The 18,986-nt window shown below is 39.1% G+C and overlaps 1 protein-coding gene across 1 annotated transcript in view; it reads right to left on the reverse strand.

The window, feature by feature from the left end:
- Positions 1-538: 538 nt before the first annotated feature.
- Positions 539-18,986, reverse strand: part of LOC115223151 (glutamate--cysteine ligase regulatory subunit) — a 23,267-nt gene continuing 4,819 nt past the window's right edge. Inside the window, exons 2-7 of the mRNA XM_029793578.2 lie at positions 7,972-8,037; positions 6,813-6,894; positions 6,178-6,237; positions 4,910-5,124; positions 3,965-4,079; positions 539-1,193 (exon numbers count right to left, since the gene is read on the reverse strand). Coding sequence (XP_029649438.1) covers positions 997-1,193; positions 3,965-4,079; positions 4,910-5,124; positions 6,178-6,237; positions 6,813-6,894; positions 7,972-8,037 — 735 coding nt within the window. The 3' untranslated portion in view covers positions 539-996. The remainder of the gene's footprint in view (positions 1,194-3,964; positions 4,080-4,909; positions 5,125-6,177; positions 6,238-6,812; positions 6,895-7,971; positions 8,038-18,986) is intronic.

The raw sequence follows: 18,986 nt of genomic DNA on the forward strand, positions 1-18,986 counted from the left end.
CTGCATGGAACTTTGGGCAAGTGTCTTCAACTATAGCACCGGGCTGACCAAGGCCTTGTGAGTGGATTTGGTAAATGGAAACTGAAAGAAGCTCATCATAAATATATACATACACACAAATATATATATGTGTATGTTTGTGTATGTCCCTCACCACTGCTTTGCAACTAAGGTTAGTGTGTTTATGACCCTGTAACTTAGCAGTTCAGCAAAAGAACCTGGGGTCAATTCACTCAACTAAAAATTCCTCAAGGCTGTGCCGCAGCACAACTGCAGCCTAATGACTGAAATGAAACAAGTAAAAGATAGGTCCTAGGCCCAAAATTTCAGGGATACAGGGTTAGTTGATAAAATTGACCTGGTACTTTATTTTATCGACCCCACCCTCCCTCCCTCCCCAGAAAGACAAATCTGATCTCAACAGGATTTGAACCGGGAATGTAAAATCTTGAAACAAATAAATACTGCAAGGTATTTGATCTGATGCTTTAACAATTTTGTAACCACCACCTTCAGAATAATTGTTTCTGAATTGTGATTTGGGGGGGGGGGCTGTATGGTTTTGCTGATGATTCAACACTCAGTACTTGCCTGGTACTTTATTTTTACCAGTCCCAGTTTGATGAAAGGGAAAGTTGATCTCTGTGGGATTTGAACTCTGAATATGAAGCGTCGGAACAAACACTGCAATATACATGTTCTGACACTGTGACACTCTAATGATTCTGCTATTCCAACAACCTTCATAATTAATAATAAAAAACAACAATAACCCAACAAATTCTGTCCTATTCACAGTCATGTACTAAAAGATATATATAAAAAAAAAAAAACAACACATTTTGAACAATTTGTCCACCTTTACTCCAACAATCATCCACACACTTTCTATTTACCAATAAAAATTAGTCAACAAATAAATTGTAATTTCTTTAACTTGACTTTGATTGTTGTTAGCGAATATTTTGATCTGTTATCAATCAATCAGTCAATCAGTCAATCAGTCTTGGTTATCTTTAGAGAATTCTGGGTGGGCCTGTTTGCTGTGATCATGTTTCCTTTAGCTTTGATAACCCCTCGGCACTTGACAACAACAGAATAGCACACGGCCCATTCCATTGACCAGTTCTCAGAATCCATCTGGGTGGTATAGTTTCGGATGATCTCTTGAAGCGTTGCATCAGGAAACATGGCTTCCAGAGAGAAATGAAGAGAAAAAAAAAGAAAAAAGAAGAAAAAAAGGTAGAAAAAGTACTGACAAATTTTGCAAGTCAACTTAAAAACATATTCTTCATTTGTTGACATGCACAGTGACAGACAGACAGACACAGCTATCACTACCAAGATCATCCTTTTTTAACGTCCATCTTTCATGCTAGCATGGGTTAGACAGTTTGTTAGGATCTGATGGATTTGAGGGTTACACCATGCTCCGGTGTCTGCTTGTTGTTGAAACAAATGAGAACCATGGAATACATATAATGTCACACACAGCATTCTTCACATATTGTTTATACTCTGCAAAAAGCAAACACAATAGATTTTCTGTTAATCTGAAACCTAAGTTTCCACAGGAGAAAATTTCCCATTATACACTTCAAGCTGCTGATCCTGTGAATGCTACTTGAGGTAAGAGCTTAGATTACCTCTAATCCCTCCTTGGTTTTATGTGTATGTGTGTATGCCAGCAAGGGATTGCCAATAAATCAGTTTGTTCATAAAGAATGAGTTTATAGTACGAGTTATGTCCCATTACAGAGTGGTAGTGACGGTGGACGTAGCCATTTGATAAATGGATATCTATAAAATGAGTACAGCACAAAAGTACTTTAATAACGATGAACTTATTGCATACAGTGCTCAGAAAAAGTAGTCAGAAGTGAATAAACAGGACATAGAATGTGCACAAGAAGTGAACAGTAAACGAAAAAGGATGAGGGACATCAGGTGATCAGGGGTAGTGTTGGCAAATATCAGGAAACGGGGAAGTTTTGAAGGTGTAGAGTCCTAACAGCTAACAATTGGTGTGGGTAGTTTATTCCATGCTTCAGCAATTCTGAGCGTGAAAGAATGTTTCTGAAGGACTTGGGTGTTGGGTTGTTTTTTGATTCTGTAAGCATGTCCATGAGTGTTAGACATAAGGAATTCAAAAAGGTGCCCACGGTTGTTGTTGGAAAGATGGTGGATAATCTTGTCGGTGTCTACCGAGTCAGTTGCCAGATGTCAGGACTTTAATGAGTCCATGCCCAGGGAATCAAGACGTTCAGAGTATGGTAGACGCCTGACGACAGGTATCTGTCTGGTTCCACGTTTCCGAACAGTTTCCAGAAGAGTGATATGCTGAGCAAGATGGGGTTCCAGATTGGTGATGCAAACTCTAAGTGTGGATGAACCATAGTCATATACAGCTTTAAACACACAGCTGGAGAATGGCTGACAAAGGTCTTACTGAGTAATACTAAGACACTCTCAGGTTTCTTGACTATTTTAGAGATGTGGTTTGTCTAATGCAAATCACTACTGACAATAATATTCAGGTCATGTTTGTTAGGAAACTTCTTGAGATTGGAACTGTTGAGGGAGTACGTAAAATCCGGGTTTTTCCTCCTGAAATTCCTGGAGGTGCATTTATCCACAGCCAGGTTCAGCTGCCAGTCAGTAATCCATTGCTGCATTGTGTTCCAGTCTGACTGCAGGAAAGATCTAAAGCATATAGGATGTTCTTTTTATCTCAGAGTACAGCTTGATGTCATCTGTATAATTCCACACTTTAACGTTTTTGAAGTTGGCATCTGAGTCATTAACATGTGCAACAAACAACAAGGGTCCAAGAACGGATCCTTGTGGTACACCAGATGTCATCTTATAGGATAAAGAATGGTGTCCTAGAACCATGGTTACCTCTTTTCAACTGAGAATGAAGGACTTCAACCAGTTATAAAGATCATCTTTCACACTCATTGCATAGAGTTTTGCTGAGTCGTTTGTGTGGCATAGAATTGAAGGCTTTAGTAAAGTCAAGTTAGATAACATTCACCCATAAGCTGCTGCTAATGATTTTGGTGATGTCTTCAAGAAACTGGTGAGTTGGCTACAGCAGCTGGAGTCAGGGATAAATCCAAATTGTGAGGGTCGAATAAGGCTGTGAGAGCTCCAGAAGTTCCAGAGTGTTTCTCTGACACCGGACTCCATCAGTCTGGCGATACAGCTTGTAAGACTGATTGGATGGTAGTCGACAGGTGAGGTGTGATCACCCTTTTTGAATATCAGAATGATGCTGGCAATTTTCCACTGCTCTCAGGTGACACATTTATTAAAGCAGAATCGAAAAAAGAATGAAAGCTGGTGTAAATGAAAGAACCCACCACGTTTGGGAAACAGATATGTAATGTCATCAAAACCAGGAGAGGCATAATTGCACTTATTCCTGAGGTGGCGTCACAGTTGCAGGTGTAATTTTCACAAATGTTACAGAGGTGGTGAAGATGCTACATTTGGATTTTTCAACAGTAAAAATGCCAGCATAATAGTCAGCAATAAGTTCTGTGCATTCTTTGGGACCATCAGTAATCCGACTTGTGTGGGGATTGCAAACAGGGCCAACTGGAAAGTGAGATCTCTGCTTCGAGAGTACAATATTTCCAGAACACTTTGTTGTCAGGGTCGGTTGCTATATGTCGTTCAAATTCAAGCATGACCTTTTTCTTTGTTACCTGTTTGAGATGGTTAGATGACCTATTGTGTCTGATGCTATTCTCCTCTGTTCTATGTTGTCTGTATTCTTGTTCAACATCACGATGCTCTTTCCTAGCAAGTTGGACTGCTGAAGTCTTCTAAATGGCACCTCTGAGATTTTTAAAACCAATTAACTAAACTATCTGAAGGTAGGGGGTCCCAGCATAGGAGCAGCCCAAAGGTTGTAATAAGTACAAGAATATAATAAAAAAAAAAGCAAGACGAATACCTTTGGGGTCATTGTGGGTGAGTAACTGGATGTCTGTAGCCTTGGCATATTCAATCAACTCAGGAGGCATGGTACAGCAGCTGGCTAAGTTCACTTGGTTTATACAGGGTTTTACCTAACAGAAGTGAAATGGAAAAGAAACTCAAGTGAATGATACACACAAACACAACATGTATACACATATCAAACATAATTTCACACATACCTACACACACATAAATTCACTGGCATGCATATTTACACACACACATTTACATATGCCTAACACATTTACACAGGTTTATAGAAACACACACTGGCTTACATATATTTACACATACTTATTATATACGTGTACACATACATAGACACTCGCACACACACATTTGTACAAACCTACACACAGAAGCATACATATCTATACTTACCTATACACACCTACACATGCACGGTCACACACCTACACAAATTTACACACACCCACAACTTACATGGTTCCACTCCCCCAACAAACACATCTACTAAATAGCCACAAAATAGCCCCTACATCGTGTCTTTTCCTTCTTTTTTACAATGCTAGTGTAAGGGTTGAGGAAGATTTGGCTGTTATTTCTAGCAGTATGCAATGCAGAAGGTGACATCAGTTGGTTATGCAAAGACACGAGAGGAGGAGGAGGTGGAGGAGGAGGAAGAGGAAACACTGAGTCCTCTTTCTCCTCCTCTTCCTTCTAAACACTTCATTAACACTCTGCTTTGTGAATGAATTCAGAGTTTTTTTACCAGTTGACTTTCATTCTACTACGATGTTGATTTCACAAGAAGTTGGTGCGGAGGGCAGTAAAATGTATACCAGTCAAATATTGGGACCAATATTGGGACCAAATATTGGGACCAAATATTGGGACCACTGAGTCGTGCCTGGCCCATTAAAATGTTAACAAGTTTTGTTCATGTTCGAACACTAACCTTTGCCCAATCATATAATTCTTCCAAAAGATCTCGGTCCAAGTCAGAGACTCCAGCATTAAGTAAGAGATCGTCATCATGTAAGTCTTGCAGGACTTCCCAGTAAGGCTGCAAGTGCTTTAATCTTAGTTCATCTTCATCTTCATCTTCACCAAACTCAGCATGCCACGATAGCAAAACAGTTTCTATGTATTCCACATCAAGTTCACTGAGAACTGGAATCATAAAGTACAAAAAACATTTTTTTTACTAATATATATACGTATATATATATATGTGGATATATTCTTTATATTCTACAATACAAATCTAGTCTAATAACAGCCAATTCATAAAAGCGAATGGTTTCATGCTGAAGAATGTTCCAAAGGTGGGAAGATAAATCAACAATCATCAGGCATAGTTGAATGGGAAACCATATAAATTATAAATTGACTGTTATGAGACTATAAGACAAAATAAAATACACATATATATTTATGATATAAATCACACACACACACAGAGTTTAAAGATCCAATAGAGACAGAATCAACAAAAAAGAACTCCATCCGGTGAGAGTTAAATATCAATTTAAATACACAAACAAAAGAGCTACCAATAGTTTCAAAATATGCCTTGTATCTAAAAGCAAACTTTCAGACCCTGTTTATGCATCTTTATATATCATCTTCATCATCATCATCATCGTTTAACGTCCGTTCTCCATGCTAGCATGGGTTGGACGGTTCGACCGGGGATCTGGGAAGCCAGAAGGCTGCACCAGGCTCTGGTCTTATCTGGCAATGTTTCTACAGCTGGATGCCCTTCCTAACGCCAACCACTCCGTGAGTGTAGTGGGTGCTTTTTACGTGCCACCTGCACAGGTGCCAGGCGAGGCTGGCAACGGCCACAGTCGGATTGGTGTATTTTACGTGCCACCGGCACGGAGGCCTGTCGAGGTGGCGCTGGCATCGGCCACGAGTCGGATAGTGCTTTTTACGTACCACCAGACCAGGGATCCTGGCTGGTTCAATTCGATTTCGATTTCGCTTGCCCCATGTTTTTAAAACAAGGATGCTGGGCAGCAAGAAAATAAGAAAAACACATGTAGAAGGTTGGTGCAAAAAATGGAACGGGGGGAAAAAAGACAAAGAAACGAAATGAAGAAAACTATGATCTTCGTCATCTCTGACACATGCAAGAAAGGAAAAGTGGGCATTAAAACAATGATGGTGATGGTGGTGATGGTGCTGATGAGGATAAATAGAATAAAAACGAACATGTACCTTTCTCAACTGCATCTCTGACAATTGTCGCAGGTTGATTGTTGTATAAAAATATTTTCACTGCAAAACAAAATAAACTTCTGTATTTACCGATTATTTGTGTGTGCGCGTGTGTGTGTATGTATGTATGTATGTACGTATGTATGTATGTACGTACATACGTATGTATGTATGTGTGTGTCATTGTGTTTGTTTCCCATCACCCTTGACAACTGGTGTTGGTGCATTTACATCCCTGTAACTTAGTGGTTCAGCAAATAGGATAAGTACTAGGCTATAAAAAATAATTCCTGGGGTTGATTTGTTTGTCTAAAACCCTTCAAGGTGTTGCTCCAGCTTGGTCACAGTCATATGACTGAAACAAGTAAAAGAATAATACACAAAATATTTTCACAAATTTTTCTTGTATACAATTCCTAATAATAAGTAACTATAAAAATATAACATTGAAAGACTATGAGGGTCCACCCAAGTAAACTAGGAATCAAAGAGGTCTATGGGCAAAAAACAGCTGAGAACGAATGGTTTCAGTCGCCATTGCCCCAGCATGGGCTGCAAACAAAAAATTATTTATAATTTATAAAAAAGAGAATTTTCAATCAGTTTTGGCTGCTTGCAACTGGAAGAAACGTTACCTGTTAATTTCAGTTCTGACCGTTCTTCCTTTGGTAAAGATTCTTTAAGTTCAGAATGGATGCAGTTGAGTTTTGGAATGTTCTAGAATGGAAACAAAACAATCACTTTATGCTGTTATTATGAATTGAAAGCTTATGAAATATAATAAATATTAAATTGAGGGGGAAAAAAAGAACCCCAACAGCCTGTCTACGATAAATATTTTTTATAACACAGTAAAATTACTTTTAGCAATAGCATTTTCCCCACTTCAAAACAAGTTTCCTGATTCCTCAGGCTAGAAAAAAATCAGGTTCTTTAGAAGAGAAAAGTGTTTGGAGCACTATTTTAACATCATCTCAGGGTGGTTGGCGTTAGGAAGGGCATCCAGCTGTAAAAACTCTGCCAGATCAAGATTGGAACCTGGTACAGCCATCTGGTTCGCCACACCTCAGTCGAAATCGTCCAACCCATGCTAGCATGGAAAGCGGACGTTAAATGATGATGATGATGATGATCTCCACTTCTCAATGTTTTCCCACTTGTAAAATGTTCAAGTTTATCTGAATACGTGAGTGGCTGTGTGGTAAGTAGCTTGCTTACCAACCACATGGTTCTGGGTTCAGTCCCACTGCGTGGCACCTTGGGCAAGTGTCTTCAACTATAGCCTCGGGCCAACCAAAGCCTTGTGAGTGAATTTGGTAGGCGGAAACTCAAAGAAGCCCGTCGTATATATGTATATATATATGTATGTGTGTCTGTTTGTCCCCCCAACATCGCTTGACAACTGATGTTGGTGTGTTTACATCCCCGTAACTTAGCGGATCGGCAAAAGAGACCGACAGAATAAGAACTAGGCTTACAAAGAATAAGTCCTGGGGTCGATTTGCTCGACTAAAGGCGGTGCTCCAGCATGGCCACAGTCAAATGACTGAAACAAGTAAAAGAGTAAAGAGTATCTGATGGTGCTAGGTCTGGTGAGTAGGGCGGGTGAAGAAGAGTTTCCCAGTCCAAAGAATGTCACAGCAATTCATAGTTCTTTGGATCAACAGGCTTACATTCTTCTCCGCTGCTCACTGATGTGAGTAGAGATACATAAGAAGAGAATTGTGTCTCTGTTATGAAATAGGAGCCAGAAAGGGGAAAGTTAATATACTGCAGCTTTTGATAGTAGTTTACCTGCAAAGCGTCCGTTTGTGATGACTCAAGGAATGATGATAATGTTCCCTTCACACTTTCAATGAACTGAAGAAGACAAAACGGAAAAAAAAGAAAAAAATCAACATCATTATGATTATATAACAACAACAACAACAACAACAACAACGAATCTCCGGTTAACAAAATATTTTCAGTCTACATCACAATATCGTATACTAGAGGCGCAGGAGTGGCTGTCTGGTAAGTAGCTTGCTAACCAACCACATGGTTCTGGGTTCAGTCCCACTGAGTGGCATCTTGGCCAAGTGTCTTCTGCTATAGCCCTGGGCCGACCAATGCCTTGTGAGTGGATTTGGTAGACGGAAACTGAAAGAAGCCTGTCGTATATATGTATATATATATATATGTGTGTGTGTGTGTGTGTGTATCTGTGTTTGTCCCCCTAGCATTGCTTGACAACCGATGCTGGTGTGTTTACGTCCCCGTCACTTAGCGGTTCGGCAAAAAGAGACTGATAGAATAAGTACTGGGCTTACAAAGAATAAGTCCCGGGTCGATTTGCTCGACTAAAGGTGGTGCTCCAGCATGGCCGCAGTCAAATGACTGAAACAAGTAAAAGAGTAAAGAGTAAAAGAGTATATGATAGAGGACATGAAACAATATAAAAGAAAAAGCAAACAAATTTGTAGACCAAATTCCCAGCAGCTCCAAAATAAGTGAATTGCAAAAAAAAAAATCTTTCTAACAAATGCCTCAAATATTTTACATAAATTCCTCTCCAGGTAAATAAATCTTAGTCATTCAGTTGTATTATAAATTTTATAGAATGATTTTGTTTCTCTTAATAACACACAAATGTCAATTTTATCAGTTGCATGGTGTCACACCTGTTTGTATCTTTAGGTGTAAAATCCTGTCCCTTGGTGTCCCTGATTGAGACTTGGGTGCAGCTTGTATAAATTAAAGCAAAAGCAGAACATGATTATAATAAGCAAACTTTAGGTTAATTAAAATATGTTTGTGACATATTTCAACTTCTAAAGGCAAATTCACTTATGGCAAAAATGTGTAAAAACAATATATCTGTCCAGCGCTGTCCCCTGTTAGATTCTCAGATGTGTTTCTAGCCCTTTAGCCATTATCAATGGGAAATTTCGACGAGAGACAACTCTGGACAGACTTACAGCTGTAGCTTTAACTAAAACACAGTCATCAACATTGACTAAGTTGTGCCATTAGACTACTAAGTCATAAAAAATTACTACAGTATCAGTGCCAAGCAGTTTTTAGGCATAAGCTAAAGTTTGTGACTTCAACTAATCTAAAGTTCACTCATGCCTAAACACTGCTCGGCACTGATGCACAACAATAATAATAATAATAATAATAACAATAAGCTTGGAACTTAAAGAATACAAAAGAAGCACAACTAGAGCAAGTAAGAAGGCAAGTGTGTGTTACATAAACATTGCAAAGGAAGCACTGTTTGTGCTGGTTAGGAAGGCAGGTGCTTGATATATAAACGACACAAAGGAAGCACTACTTGTGCAAGTAAGGAAGGCAGGTCTGTTACATACAGAAAGCAATCAGGATCGGATGAATTACAAACGAAAGACAGAAGCAAAGAGGGAAAAACAATTGGATGGAGAAGAAGATGCATGGTTAGTTCTTGAGAGAGAAATACAAAGTAACACAGATCCAGATAAAAGATGGATGTGGTTACAAAAAGAGTGACTTGAAACAGGAAGTCAGGGGCCTAGAGATACAGTATGTAGGACAGGAACAAAGGCATATTTAATAGAGCCATATATATATGCATTTTAGGAACAAGGCAAAGATGACTTTGGTTTGATTTGAACTCAGAACCTATAGACTCGAAAGAAATACCACAAGGCATTTTTTCTGTTGCTCTAACAATTCTGCCAATCCACCATCCTTCTGGATTATTTCTTCTGGTATTTCTTTTGAGTCCTTAGGTTCCGAGTTCAAATCAGACCAAAGTCATCTTTGCCTTGTTCCTAAAATGCATATATATATATATATGGCTCTATTAAATATGCCTACAAGAAAATGTGGGGATTTACACAAAAATCAAATGAAATAAGAATAGCATACATGATATAGAATATAATATAGAATATATGGTAAAGTTCCAAGAGGAGGACCACCATTTATGGCCAATCAGATCCAGGATTATTCTGAGTACTAATACTGAATGCCTTTCACCCAAATACATTCCCTAGCTTACCAGTAATTAGCAAGGCCATATTTTGCAGGCACCAAACTTTTTGGATCACCCTTTGCCTTTTTAAAATCCCTCATTTGAAGCCGTATGAAACTTTCCTCTCCTTGGGGAAGAAGTAGGTTACTGTTCTCTTTCCTTTTTCTCGTTAATGTACTCTTCAAACGAAGAGGCATGGGCCCCTTATGGCATACCTAACCCGTGTCTTTTTTTCCTTCTATAATATCCTTGTTAGGTTCGGCTGTTGCCAGTTACCAACAACACAAACCAAAAATTGTCATTGTTGCTCACATTAATTTTACGGCTGCTTTTGCCAATATCAGCACCAATAATGGTAGTGTAGTTGTTTACATTAATTCTATTTTGTGTGTTGTGTGTGTGTGTGTGTGTGTGTGTGTGTGTGTGTGTGAGAGAGAGAGAGTAATTATCATTGTTTTCTATAATTACCATTTTTATTGTAATTGTTAAAAATGTTTATGAAGGCATACTACAATCAAAACCACACAGCCACACACACACACACACATACACACACACACACACAAGCAGCTACATACTTCAGACAGTACTATAATTTCTAAAGCACAGAACTGACAGTAAGATTCAAACAGGTCTGACTGGTAGTAAATACAAAATAATAATAATAATAATAATACCAATGGCAGTTTCTATGTTTTACTATTATAAATTTTCCCATGGAGCAATGGCAGCGAACTGCGTGCACCAGATGATTTTAATTGTGTCATGACTCACTTCCGGGTTGCAAGATTTTCAGTTGAGTTAGAAAATGTCTGGTTATTTAGAAAACTGCTTTTAATGAACAGCACCAGGTTAAATACATTTTTTTTTTCTTTTTGTAGGGAAGTACAATGTCTACATCCATCTCTGGTTTTAAAACAATTCTGAAACTTTTATTTATGATTTTACATGACCTTTTATTATAATTACTAGCATTATGACCTGGCAACGCTGGGTCATAGTGCTAGTGCATGCATATACAGCTGCGTGCGTGTGCACATACACGCGAGTACTGTCCAAATTTCCGACCAATTACATACAGCTAGCTGGCATTCAATTGGCGTATCAAGTTTTGGGCATTTTGATTGGGTTTTGGATAGAAAATTCACAAAAAGGTCACTTTTATAAATTTTTTTAATGGCTTTGCAAGGGTGACTAAGGAAATGTAAAGATGTGCACGACCACCCTCGGACGGTTTTAAATGACCATAGAAAGTGTGAGCCCTCTAACTGAAAAATTGTGGATTTGTATAAAGGATACACACACACAGACAGACATTTTGCCATTTATATATAGAGAGATTACAAGAACATAGATGTTATTGTGTAAGCTTAAAAATACCCTTCAAAATCTCCATACAACTACCCGTGTACCTACACACCCTTTCCTCTTAATAGTTCTTTTATTGTTCATTTTACTGTCCTTTTGCTTTTTGTCCTGTGAACTATTGAACTATACATGCACTTTTGGCCATCACTGGTGTCTTTCTTTACTCGACTTATTGTTGCTTTCTATCCCTGCTTTTTGCAGGAATGAAAGGCAAAGTTGACCTTGGCGGAATTTGAATTTAGAACACAGCGACAGGTGAAATACTGCCAAGTATTCTGCCCAGCATGCTAATGATGCTGCCAGCTGAAAAGTTCATAGGCTGACCGTGAAAAGTTCATAGGTAATGATCAAACTAGACCAAATGTGTTTTATTTTCCAACATAGTCTAACCTTTGGTCCATGCACTTCTTCCGTCAGTGTTGCAGTGTTTGGATTCCCATGGCATAGAAGCTCTCGCCCTGGCCCTCAAAAAAGTCCTCAACAGCAGCTATGACATCATCATCAGTTAGATAATGTAATTGACTATCCCCCCACCCCACCCCACCCAAATTTCAGGCATTGTGCCTATCGTAGAAAAAACTATTATCCACGAGTAACCTTTCGAAGCGCCTCCCCCTATTGGGAGATTTTACTTGTTATATTTTCGTTGTTATCTTGCATTTTTACACGGACCTTTCAAACAGACAAAACCCTTTTTCTAACTTTTGTCCCGTATTTTGTCCTTACATGTTTTATTTGATTTTTGTTAGCCCTTGTGGCCAATAAACGAGAATTAATTATTATTATTATTATTAGGTCAAGTTGAAATATTAACCTGATTGAAACATTGGTTTGAAGAGACGGGGAGGGGCATTTAGAAAGAACCCCCCCACCTAAAGCACTGAGCCAGTCACAGACCTCAGCACAGTTGTATTCCTGAAGCCATACCTTCATTGCTCCTATTTGTCAGTGTTCTACCTGTGTAGGTGTCAAGTGTTCTTACCTGTGACAAGTATAAAACATCAACATAGGCATCATAAAAATCATATCCAGTCATCATGGAAGTTCATTGTTTTAAAGCCGAGGGTAAGTCAGTGAATATATAGAAAGTGCATTTTGCAGGAACCCAGTTTCCTGACATATGGGGGGAGGAGAGATCGGAGAAGGGGTCAGCAGCCTGTCAGCACTTTGTGTGTCACAAACGAGGGGGCATTGACAATTTTCCCTCATATTCTGCTCTTTAGTCTTTTCTGTTCTTATCTCTTCTTTCCATCCCCAACCCACCACTATCCTCTTCCGGCTTCTCCACCAACTCCCTCCCTCCCCCTTCTCTCTCTCTCTCTCTTTTCGCACTATTTCAGTTTTTATCACAAATTATAATTGATTCAAACTGTTGATTCCATTGTTTTGCCAACAACATAGGGGGGGTTGTGGCAAAAATGAGGTCATGGCTGCGTAGCTTATTTCCACATGTCCCTCTCTTCACTTAGTTGTTTGCTTCAATTCTCAAAACTTTTCAAAACTGGTCCACTTTAAACTCTTTCTTTTTCAATTAAATTTCCATTTAATTTTCAGTTTCCGTTTGTACATTGCATGAATATTTATAATATATATATATATACATACATATATATACACACACACACACACATATATATATATATAAAATACACACACACACACATATATATATATATATAAAATACACACACACATATATATATATATATACATACACACACACATATATATACATATATATATACACATATATATATATATACATGTACATAATATACATGTACATAATACATATATATATACATGTACATAATATATATATATATACATGTATGACTGCGTGTGTACCGTTGGCGATTTTTTTTCCTCCGTCTTCCCTTCTCTGGATCTTTCCTTTTCCTATGTTTCCAACGAAGAGCTCTGCTCGAAACGTAAAGCCCTCCTTCTTCCCTTCCTTCCTGAGCGTCCAATAATACTATATTTGTTCCACGTCCTCGCGTTGTTGTGTTTTCTCTTTGTGTTTTCATGTATGGATTAACTTTATATATGTACATACATTTATATATATACATACATACATTTACATACATTTACATATATATATACATAAATATATATATATACGTACATATATTTACATACATTTACATATATATATACATAAATATATATATATACGTACATATATATATATATACATACATATATATATATATGGATGGAAGCACTCCGTCGCTTACGACGACGAGGGTTCCAGTTGATCCGATCAACGGAACAGCCTGCTCGTGAAATTAACGTGCAAGTGGCTGAGCACTCCACAGACACGTGTACCCTTAACGTAGTTCTCAGGGATATTCAGCGTGACACAGAGAGTGACAAGGCCGGCCCTTTGAAATACAGGTACAACAGAAACAGGAAGTAAGAGTGAGAGAAAGTTGTGGTGAAAGAGTACAGCAGGGTTCACCACCATCCCTGCCGGAGCGTCATGGAGCTTTAGGTGTTTTCGCTCAATAAACACTCACAACGCCCGGTCTGGGAGTCGAAACCGCGATCCTACGACCGCAAGTCCGCTGCCCTAACCACTGGGCCATTGCGCCTCCTATATATATATATATACATACATATATATACATACATGCATACATATATACATACATGCATACACATATACATACATGCATACACATATACATACATATATATATATATACATACATACATACATATATACGTACATACATATACATACACATACCGCCTTAATAACACTAGCTCCGTTCTCAGTATTTCGGTTGGAAAAACTCTCCTCTCAGACCATAACATGATACTCTGCAATTTTAATTCCCAACAAATCAAAACCAAACCAGCCAATCCCACTGCACTGCACTTATTTGGCAACATAATATTCCATAAAGCAGACTGGGGAGCAATCGGAAAGGATCTGTCCTTCATCGACTGGTCTTTCACTCTCACTTCCATTCACATTGAGACCGCATGGCAGCACTTTGAGAACATTGTCACCTATACATGCTCAAAACACACTCCTACGAAATCCACTAACACAAACAGAAACCGGCTCCCTAAAAAGAAAAAAAACACACTCATCAGGTGCATCAAAAGACTCAATAAAAAATCAACCAATTAAAATATTCCCACATACAACAGCCACATTCAACAACAATGAAAAGGCTGGAATTGGAAAAACTTCACCTGCAGACCGACATGAAAACCTCCACCGAAAATCAAAGAGCTGTGGAGGAACAGTGGGTTATCAAAAACATCAAACAAAACCCAAAAGTGTTCTATTCTTATGCAAATAAGCATCAAACCACTGTCTCATCCATTGGGCCATTGATTGATGATAACGGCATTCTCCAACACGATGCTAAAGAAATGGCAGAAATACTGCAGAAACAATACTGCTCTGTCTTTAGTGTTCCCACTGATACTGACGTAAGAGAAGCGTGCAAAGTTGATTCCTAACATAAAATCTCAGACATAACCTTCACTGCCTCTGACATCATAGCAGCAATAAATGAGGTCAAATACTATTCTACTGTAGGCCCTGGTAGATTCCCTGCTAGTCTCCTGAAGGAATGCAGACACCAACTTGCAGTCCCTCTGACCAACCTCTGGAGAAATTCTTTAGACTCAGGTTATATACCGAAACAGTTTCTATCCCAGTCTGTCATCCTGGTTTTCAAACATGGAAACAGATCCCTCGCAGTCAACTATCGCCCAATCTCACTCATCTCCCACATCATTAAAGTGTTTGAAAGAGTGGTAAAATCAGGGATAGCTGGCTTCCTGGAGATCCACAAACTCCTAAATGCAAATTAGCATGGCTTTCACTGTGTCAGAGACTGTCTTTTCTTAGATGATTGGGTGTGATTTGAGGGAATATGGTTGTTATTTCTAGCAAGTAAACTACAATATTGAGACTCTTTGGTTTGTAAATCCAATACTACAATGAGGACCAGTGATTTGAGACGTGCACGTTTTGAAAAACAATTATTTTTGCTTTGTCATGTCATTAGACAAGTAAGAAGAGTGTTAGTTGTATTTTCTCAGATGGTTGGGTATGGTCGGAGGGAATGCGGTTAAATTCAAGCAAGTAAACTATGATATTGAGACTCCTTCCTTGGTTTGTAAAGTCAATGTTACAATGAGTGTGAGAGTGAGTTGAAGTAGGCATGTTTTGAAAGACAATTATTTTGCTTCGTCATGCCCCCCACCACCACCACCACCAACAGATAAGAAGTGTCAACTGCTTTTTTCAGAGAGGGTTGGGTATGGTTTGAGGGAACACAGTTCCACATCAAGGACTCAGCCTTGGTTTGCAAGGTTTGTTACAATGAGCATGAACTACATAAATTTTCAAAAAAATAAAATAAAATTTATTAGCTTTGTCGTTAGACAACAGTAACTGTAGAAACAAGATATGGGGCAGTTGAGTTTATGTACACTGTAGAAAATGCATGTGAGTGGATTTGCTTCTAATCCATTAGACGTGGAGTAAACAAATGCCAGTAACATTTTTTGGTTGACTTAAGGGCTTATACGGCCTCCTATTTAACACTTGACCTTCTGCGGCTAATTTCAGATATAAAACCAGGGTGATAGAGATTATTATTAGAGTAGATACATTTTACGTATGTAGTCAAGAGCCTCTCACTTCTGAGTTCAAATCCCACTGTTGTCAACAGATTTTTGTTCCTTCAGAGTCAAATGAAGTGATTGATGTCTTTCCTTCACAAAATTTGACCTTTGCTCTGAACAAGAAACCTATTTTCCATTTCCAGTGGAAAGGTGAAGATATTTTGGAATTGTTTATTTATTAGCACTTCACTTATCCTCCTGGGGTCTGCCATCAGTGAACTGTCTTCTTAAAACAGTGGCCCTTGTAGTTAACCGAGGCAGATTCTTTTGCAAACTTGTAGAAGGCTTTAGAGTCCATTTTGATATTGTCCACTGCCCTGGTTTCTCTTTCTACCCTTTCTTTTTATGGGAAGAGTCTGAGTTTATTTTCAATCACTAAGAGTACTTCTTTGAGGAGGGATTCCTCACCATCATGTTACTTTTGATCCATACACTTCATTTGATTTATACATTTCATTCGTTTCTTTTCTTTTTTTTTTTGCTTCCATATAAAATTTGGTCCATTGGTTTTGAAATTTATATTTTTATGTCGGTGGCACGTAAAAAGCACCATCCGAATCGTGGCCGAAGCCAGTGCCGCCTCGACTGGCTTCCGTGCAGGTGGCACGTAAAATGCACCAATCCGACCGTGGCCGATGCCAGCCTCGCCTGGCTCCAGTGCAGGTGGCACGTAAAAAGCACTCACTACACTCACGGAGTGGTTGGCGTTAGGAAGGGCATCAAGCTGTAGAAACATTGCCAGATAAGACCGGAGCCTGGTGCAGCCTTCTGGCTTCCCAGATCCCCGGTCGAACCGTCCAACCCATGCTAGCATGAAGAACGGACGTTAAACGATGATGATGATTGCCACAATATATACAAAGGGGTACCCAAAAAAACCCGAAATTTTGCAACATTATTTCCTGTGTTTACACTTTTACCATCTTCAAAGTATTCTCCATTTGAAGCAATGCATCAGTCTTGACACATTTCCCACTGTTTGAAGCAGTCCAGGAAGTCTTGCAAAGTGATGCTATTTGACACCTTCATCATTGTTTATTTTTCTTCACTACTTACACATCTGTAAATTCTGTGAGGACCAACTTTCACCATCAGTGATGACCTTCAAGAAAGGGACCAGACCAACTTCCAACTGTTCTTTCAATTCACAACATGCATTTAGTTTTGACTGCTTTCGATCTTCTGTGAACAAGTGAGGCACAAATTTTGCTGCAACTCTTTCCATTGGCAATTCCTCACTCAAAATTCGTTGGCAGGAGTTCCAGGACACACCAGTCATAACAAAAAAGTTTGTCAATTGTTCGGTGATGGCCCTCCAAAATCAGTCCATGAATTTTCATGATGTTTCCATTTGTTCAGGAGGTCGACAGTCACCCTGAACAAGGCTGGTCCTCAAGCAACAAGTGACCGTTCCTCAAATGCGAAAACCTCTCATAGACCTGTGTTTTGCTCATGGCAGCATCCTTGTCAGCTGTTTGAAGCATGACAACCGTTTTGGCTACCATTTCCCCCAGTAAAAAAAAGAATTTCACAGAAGCATGCTGTCCCTTCAATTCAACTATTGCAAAATTCAACAAACAGGGGAGAGGCACTGCAAAACAAAGGGGCACCATGTGGAAGTACAACCAGACTTAATGCCAGTCAGCAGCAGACTGATGCCTGAGGATTGCATCAAGTGGCTTCTAGCAGCAGAAGGCTGGACTACAACAGGTTTGTCCCACAGAGAACATTTCCAGTTTATTTTGGGTGCCATCTTGTATATATATATATATATATAAAAAGCACCATCCAAAAATGGCCGTTGCCAGCGCCGCCTCGACTGGCTTCCATGCCGGTGGCACGTTAAAAGCACCAACTGATCGTGGCCGATGCCAGACCCCCTAGCACCTCTGCAGGTGGCACGTAAAAAGCACCCACTACACTCTTGGAGTGGTTGGCGTTAGGAAGGGCATCCAGCTGTAGAAACACTGCCAGATCAGAATGGAGCCTGGTGCAGCCCCTGGCTTCCCAGACCCCGGTCGAACCGTCCAGCCCATGCTAGCACGGAAAATGGACGTTAAACAATGATGATGATGATGATGATATATATATATATATCAAATAAAATTAAAAACAGAACACAAAGGATATCGTGGTACACGTGTTTCAAGCTTTATAAACAATCCGTTATTATTGTATTATTGATATAAATCAGTCTATTATTGATATAAAAGATGGTTTAAAGCTCTCTTCAACCACATATTGATAAAAATGGTAAGACAACAAAAGAATGAAAGAGACCTCGATATTATGTAAATAGAGGAATTTATCTGTAAATGTAATATGTGACAATTATTCGGTAGCCATGATGGCCGGATAACTGAAGAGATGGCGGTGTGGATTTCCACCTTGGCATCCGAAACTCCGGAGTTTTATCATGGCTACCGAATATTACATTTACAGATATATCATCATCATCATCGTGTCACTCGAACTGTGAACTACTCAGTAAAAGAAGAAAGTTAATAATGCAAAGGCATATAAAAGTGAGGAAACTCACTTTTATAGGCGCAGGAGTGGCTGTGTGGTAAGTAGCTTGTTTACCAACCACATGGTACTGGGTTCAGTTCCACTGCGTGGCACCTTGGGCAAAGTGTCTTCTACTGTAGCCTCGGGCCGACCAAAACCTTGTGAGTGGATTTGGTAGACAGAAACTGAGAGAAGCCCGTCGTATATATGTATATATATGTATATAAGTGTGTGCGTGTATGTTTGTGTTTGTCCCCCTAGCATTGCTTGACAACCG

This window comes from Octopus sinensis, linkage group LG22 (genome assembly GCF_006345805.1).
Source record: "Octopus sinensis linkage group LG22, ASM634580v1, whole genome shotgun sequence".
In the NCBI taxonomy this organism is placed as follows: domain Eukaryota; kingdom Metazoa; phylum Mollusca; class Cephalopoda; order Octopoda; family Octopodidae; genus Octopus; species Octopus sinensis.